Below are 7,350 nucleotides of genomic sequence, written 5' to 3' on the forward strand. Positions count from 1 at the left end.
TCAACTTCAAATAAAGCTACCGGGTGGTTTTATTTTTTTTAAGCGATGCATCTTGTCCACTTATCACGACTTAATTGCATCCCATACTACGATGTCTTGGTGCAGTATTGCTCTCCAGTCTGTTCAGCTGTATGACCACGTCACTAGGTACATTACCATCCACTTTACCTGATACACATGGAGCTGCATCACACTGGATGGAGCCCCAGATCCGAGATTTGACTGTATGTACATAAGAGAGCAGTAGCAACATTTCCTGGTAGCTCTGTAACACCTAAAACAAAAACAATGAATAAAATGAAAACGGATGGTGGGGGGAGACTATGGGGATGTTACTAATTTTATATAAATAAAAGTCCTATTTCTGGAACAAAACTGCACACTAGCCACCTATACAGATATATAAAAGGATAAATCAACAATTATTTACATGGATTTCTTATTTTTTTCGCGAGTTCACAGGTGAGGTGGTAAGATGGGGCAAAAAAAATATAGCAAAATGGCTAATTTATGCCATCAAGACAGTATGACTTGATAGCAAGTTGCATCAGTAGCCAAGTGTGGGAGATTGACCTCAAATGTTAGATCTTGAAAAGCACTCCATATAGTCATATACAGTGAGACGCCCCCATACGGGTCAGTTAGTTACATCATGACTTGAATTCTCAGAGTAAAGCGTGTAAGTGGTCACACTAAGATAAGGGGGTATTATGTATGAATTAAATAACTACATTGGTCAGAAAACATTATCATGTAGATCAGGGTTTCCAAAACTGTTTTGCTGCCCCCCCAGGTGCACGTTTTGGTTTTTGCCCTAGCACTACAGCCAATTCAAATAAAGTCATCATCAGGCTTTGATTATTTGAATCAGATGTGTAGTGCTAGGGCAAAAAACAAAACTGTCCAGAACCAAGTTCAGGAAAACCTGATCTAGATTATCAATCAGATTTGATCTCTTTAAAACAATCAATCAAAAAGAGGGTCTCCAGAGCAAACGTTTAAGCACAATCACAAATGAGAAATGCAGGCTCATTCAAAATGTCTATCAGACAATTTATTGAAAACAAACTAATCTCAAAGGTCCAAGGAACTTGTCAACAGCTCCTCTGTAAAGGGTTATAATAAGTCCTTTAAGTTCAGGCAAGAACTTTTATTTATGATTTCTTCCTCCTCTTGAAAAAGGATATTTTTCTTGTGTCATTGTCCATTTGTTTTGACTGCTCCACAAAGACAAACTCCTTACCCCTGACCTCTACACTGTTTACTGTGAGAGCTGGCCTGGTTTTATTCGCAGTAGTCGTGTCATGTCTGGAGCTTGGGACCGATTGGTAGAACAGAAACATCACAGGGGTGGGTGTCAGCCAGGGCTGTGTGTATGAGACTATGTTTGGGTGTGTGTACTAGAAGCTCACTGGTCTATGTGGATCCTATGATGCCTGGAGAGTGAGGATGAATGGTTGAAGCCTTTACCACACTGGGAGCACCTGTATGGCTTTTCGCTGGCCAGGATGCGCTGTTTGAGGATGGTGGTATGGGGGAATCCCTTTGTCGAGGGCACAGCGCTGTACTGTTGCTGCACTACCACCTGTTGCTGCACCTGCTGCTGCTTCTCCTCCTGGTGAACACGCTGGTGCCTGGACAGGGAAGAGGAGTGGTTGAACCTCTTCCCACAGTGGCCACAGGTGTAGCTTTTCCCCTCTGAGTGCACTCTTTGGTGACGGGATAGGGAGGAGGAATGATTGAAGCCCTTGTCGCAGTGGTTGCAGCTGTACGGTTTGTCCCCCGCACCTCTGCCTCCCCCCTGGTGCAGCCTTGCCTGTTGCTTCATAGTGGACCCGTAGGAGAAGGCCTTGCCCTGGGGAGGAGAGGAGTAGATGCGGGCCTCCAGGTGGACCTTGTGGTGCCGGGAGAGCGAAGAGGAGTGGTTAAAGCTCTTGTCACACTGGGAGCAGGAGTAGGGTTTCCCACCAGAGTGGACCTGCTGGTGCTTCTTGAGGTGGCGCTTGCGGACGAAGCTCTTCCTGCACTGGTTGCACTTGTAGGGCTTCTCCCCAGAGTGGATCCGCTGGTGCTCCCGCAGGGTGGAGGCAGCGGCAAAGCACTTCCCACACTGTGTGCAGCGGTGGGGCTTGTCCCCTGCATGGGTCCTCTGGTGCTGCTTCAGGTTGGAGGACGTGGTGAAGCCCTTTCCGCACTGGGAACAGGTGAAGGGCTTTTCCCTGGCGTGGAGCTCCTGGTGCTTCTTGAGGTGGCGCCGGCGGATGAAGCTCTTTCTGCACTGGGTGCACTTATATGGCTTGTCCTCCGAGTGCATCTTCATATGCTCCCGCAGGGTGATGGCTGCCGCAAAGCTCTTGCCGCACTCAGAGCAACGGTGGGGCTTCTCTGGGCTGTGGATCATCTGGTGAGACTTGAGGTTGAACGTGTCGATCACCCCCTTGCCCACCATCTCCACGCCCGTGGTGGCGTACGCTTTCTCTTTCATGTGGATCTTCATGTGCTGCTTGAGGCTTGACTCCACAGCGAAGCTCTCGCCGCAGTGCACACAGATGTAAGGGTTGGTGGCCTTGTGGATCTCGAAGTGCTGGTGCAGGTCGGCCATGCTGCCGAAGATCTCGCCGCACTCGTTGCACTGCAGGCCGTGGGCCTCGTGGATCACCACACCATTCTCTGACTCCACCGTCAGCTCGCCGCCCACGTGGTCCGACTCCACCTTGACCATATGCTCCGTCTCAGTTTTTAACAGCACCTCTCCCAGCAGTGCCTCCCCCTTTCCCTCACCCCCCATGGTGAAGCACTGGATCTCGCCATGGTGGTCCATCTTGGTAACATAGTCATGGTCCGTCTCTGTGACCATGGCGTCCACACAGGCCACCGCGGTGAGGCCCTCGATCTTGGCCAGGTCGGCCCCGTGGATCTCCAGTTCCAGGCCGCGTTTCTCCTCTGTCATGATCTCAGTCTCGGCCGCGTAGTGCAGGTCAACCTGGCTGTGGGCGATGACACACTCCGACCCCAGCGTGTCAAGGCCGGGTGTGTCACACTCAGTCTCTGACTCAGCCATCAGAACACACTCCAGCCCGACGACCTCCGTTTTTGTGCTGGACGAGAAGCTTAGAGGGACTTGGGGGTAAGAGAGCTCCACTTAGTATGGCGAGCACAGCGGGTTGGTAGTCGTTCTTGGATTAGCAGTCAGTCACAAAGGGCTGTCAGGGGAGAAAATACAATATACAGCTAGGATTAAATGACTTGACAATGAGCTATTATTTACATCTCAACCGAAGTGTTTCCATGCTAATGAACAGTAGCACTGTGGGGCATATTCAATGCTACTGATACTAAGCACAGGACTGCTGGTGTTCCTTAAAACAAATTAAATTTGGACTACTGTATTTTTTTTGCAGAGATTGGCTATGAAGAATAATATTCTGTTTTTGGGCTATATAACCCATGAAAACACCCAACACGCCATGGAGCCATAGCTTCTGCACTATGACACTTGTTATTAGCCAGCTAACTAGCCAGCCAAGACCACCAACTAGCAATTAATTTACGGCTAACTAGCCAAGTGACAGGAGGAACAAGGGCAACACACTGCACAAACTGATTAAAAAAAAATAATTGTATTAATTCTACAACAGAGACCACGGGTGTGTACCATCCTCTAACAATGGATATAAATGTCACCAATTTACATTAGATTTGAAACAGTTCAAATGCATCTTAGTGCTTCATTAGATGGCTATAAATCGCTATCCCAAGTTGAGCTCAAGAACTGCGGCTACCTAGGCAGAATGAAAGACATCGGTTCTTGCACAGTCATTCATTGCATAAGACATGGCACGTAGATTTTTGATAAGACAATGCACGCGGGCTTCACAGAAGCCACAAGTTATTTACACATGATTTGAAATGGCATGACAATAGTGTAAACGCAGTGTTTAGCTAGCTAGCCAACGGAAGACAACATTTACCATCTTGGCTACATAGCCAACATTAGCCCGCTAGTTAGCGGGCTACGGTAGGGCGAAAACAACTTAACGACGACACAGCATTGTTAGCGGCTAATGTTTGCCAAGATAGCGCGCTAACTAGCTTAGTAGCTGACAACTAGCTGGCTTGTTTTGATCATCAAAACAAGAGTTCCCCCCGAACATGCAACAAACCTTACATGCACCCAAGTCATTTTTCAATGGTTAGGAACACAATCACGAATGCGGAAATTATCCCTGAGCTTGTGCGCAGTTTTAACAGGCCATCTTGTCTTTGCCACACCACCACTTTCCAGTTAGCCAGGAATAAGCATAAGATGGCTGCCACTACGCTAAGTACCGCCCTTCACAACGCATTTCAGAACTACAAGGGGGTTTCAAAAAGCACTGCACATTCCATATTCAAGTAAATTGAGCTACACGAGCAGAAAACGATTTTGTATACAACACAAATATGCCACACCGATGTGTAGAAGGGGTATTGTTTTCACTATAATCCGATAAATCAACCTGAAACAAAGATGGCTAACATTATCCGGGCGAGGAGTGTTCGCGTCGCTAAAAAGCCCGGGAAAGGCGACCCCATCTTATATAATCAACAATGCATAACAAAACACGTCTCAAATGCCTTAGCAATAATACAACACAGGACAAATGCCTGTATAATTTACAGTTAATTGAATGTACCCATGTATTTTAAGATTGAGAACGCTCGAGCATCAAGTTACCCAAATATATACTCGAGATGAGACAGCATTGCAGGAGTATATTTTCAGCACACATACAATATGGCCTAGCCTCGCTAGCTACCGCGCTAGCGTACTCTTGTAGCAGGCTACTTAGCCGCGACTTCACGCTAACTAGCCGGCTATCTTCCTAGCCAGCTATAACTAAGTCCGTACGGGGCCCGACTGTCATTTTCTTTCTTGGATTTTTTGGATCACTGGGGTGAATCATTGACATTTCATAGTGGCATATTTTCATTTGTGCAAAAATAATGAATCTATAAATTCATTGAAATTAAAACATACAAAATGATCACCTGATTGTATAGCATGTTAATACGCAACCTAAAGAACACAAAACAATCAACCTCGACAGCTGATTGGGAGTTTAATTCGTGTAGGTCTGCGGGTACCCACCTTTTTGTCTTCTGGTTATGTTAACTAGCTAGGTGATGAAAAAATGTTTATGGGCTCTGCACAACCGATAGCTAGCTCCTTGCTGCCTGCGACTGTCTGCAATGTCTTCCTCTCTCTTTCTGTAGAGCTGGCGCCACTGATCTTCCTTCTGGCGCCAACAACGTTGGAGCGCATTAGCGAATGCATTGTAGCTTGTCACTGGCATATGCAATCAAGACTGCCCCCTATAGCCCCGGAGTAATACATGCCGACTGCCTCTACTGTAAATTTACGAAGTTGCCTTCACTACCTGTGTCCTCTTTCTGTTCAATTTCAATTCAATGGGCTTCATTGGCATTGGGCACATATGTTTACATTGCTAAAGCAAGTGAAATTGATAAACAAAAGTTAAATAAACAATAAAAAGTGAACAGTAAATATTCCAAAATAATATTATGTCCATATACAGTGTTGTAACGATGTGCAAATACTTAAAGGATAAAAGGAAAAAGAAATAAACATAAATATGGGTGGTATTTACTATGGTGTTTGTTCTTCACTGGTTGCCCCTTTCTTGTGTCTACAGGTCACAAATCTTGCTGCTGTGATGGCTGTGATATTTCACCCAATGGATATGGGAGTTTATCAAAATTGGATTTGTTTTTTAATTCTTTGTGGATCTGTGTAATCTGAGGGAAATATGTGTCTCTAATATGGTCCTACATTTGGCAGGAGGTTAGGAAGTGCAGCTCAGTTTCCACCTCATTTTGTGGGCAGTGTGCACATAGCCTGTCTTCTCTTCAGAGCCAGGTCTGCCTTCGACGACCTTTCTCAATAGCAAGTCTGTACATAGTCAAAGCTTTCCTTAATATTAGGTCAGTCACAGTGGTCAGGTATTCTGCCGCTGTGTACTCTCTGTTTAGGGCCAAATAGCATTCTAGTTTACTATTTTTTTTGTTAATTCTTTCCAATATGTCAAGTAATTTTCTTTTTGTTTTCTCACAATTTGGTTATGTCTAATTCTGTTGCTTTCCTGGAGCTCTGTGGGGTCTGTTTGGATTGTGAATAGAGCCCCAGGACCAGCTTGCTTAGGGGACTCTTCTCCAGGTTAATCTCTCTGTAGGTGATGGCTTTGTTATGGAAGGTTTGTAAATCACTTATTTTTAGGTGGTGGTAGAATTGAAAGGCTCTTCTCTGGATTTTGATAATTAACGTGTATTGGCCTAATTCTGCTCAGCATGCATTTTTTGGGTGTTTTACATTGTACACAGGGGATATTTTCAATTTGGTGTCTCAATTTGGCGTTTGTCCCATTTTGTGAATTCTTGGTTGGTGAGCGGACCCCAGACCTCACAACCATAAAAGTTCAAACCTCCAAAAAGTTCTGGGACACTGTGAAGTCCATGGAGAACAAGAGCACTTCCTCCCAGCTGCCCACTGCACTGAGGCTAGGTAACACGGTCACCACCGATAAATCCATGATTATCGAAAACTTCAACAAGCATTTCTCAACGGCTGGCCATGCCTTCCGCCTGGCTACTCCAACCACGGCCAACAGCTCTGCCCCCCCCCGCAGCTACTCGCCCAAGCCTCTCCAGGTTCTCCTTTACCCAAATCCAGATAGCAGATGTTCTGAAAGAGCTGCAAAACCTGGACCCGTACAAATCAGCTGGGCATGACAATCTGGACCCTCTATTTCTGAAACTATCCGCCGCCATTGTCGCAACCCCTATTACCAGCATGTTCAACCTCTCTTTCATATCGTCTGAGATCCCCAAGGATTGGAAAGCTGCCGCAGTCATCCCCCTCTTCAAAGGGGGAGACACCCTGGACCCAAACTGTTACAGACCTATATCCATCCTGCCCTGCCTATCTAAGGTCTTCGAAAGCCAAGTCAACAAACAGGTCACTGACCATCTCGAATCACACCGTACCTTCTCCGCTGTGCAATCTGGTTTCCGAGCCGGTCACTGGTGCACCTCAGTCACGCTCAAGGTACTAAACGATATCATAACGGCCATCGATAAAAGACAGTACTGTGCAGCCGTCTTCATCGACCTTGCCAAGGCTTTCGACTCTGTCAATCACCATATTCTTATCGGCAGACTCAGTAGCCTCGGTTTTTCTGATGACTGCCTTGCCTGGTTAACCAACTACTTTGCAGACAGAGTTCAGTGTGTCAAATCGGTGGGCATGCTGTCCGGTCCTCTGGCAGTCTCTATGGGGGTGCCACAGGGTTC

General features: G+C 46.3%; 1 protein-coding gene across 1 annotated transcript; it reads right to left on the reverse strand.

Moving 5' to 3' along the window:
* On the reverse strand, nt 1-5,290 carry LOC139381123 (zinc finger protein 502-like). The gene is made up of 2 exons (XM_071124420.1): nt 5,132-5,290; nt 1-3,203 (listed from the first exon to the last, which is right to left on the reverse strand). The coding sequence occupies exon 2, from the start codon at nt 3,059-3,061 to the stop codon at nt 1,409-1,411; it is 1,653 nt and encodes a 550-aa protein (XP_070980521.1). The 5' UTR covers nt 3,062-3,203; nt 5,132-5,290; the 3' UTR covers nt 1-1,408.
* Between the last annotated feature and the right edge of the window lie 2,060 nt (nt 5,291-7,350).

The sequence above is a fragment of the Oncorhynchus clarkii genome, chromosome 23, assembly GCF_045791955.1.
Source record: "Oncorhynchus clarkii lewisi isolate Uvic-CL-2024 chromosome 23, UVic_Ocla_1.0, whole genome shotgun sequence".
Classification (NCBI taxonomy): domain Eukaryota; kingdom Metazoa; phylum Chordata; class Actinopteri; order Salmoniformes; family Salmonidae; genus Oncorhynchus; species Oncorhynchus clarkii.

What these genes read in the sequence shown, in the direction of transcription:
- LOC139381123 (XM_071124420.1), bottom strand. Translation starts at nt 3,061, where the DNA reads ATGGCTGAGTCAGAGACTGAGTGTGACACACCCGGCCTTGACACGCTG.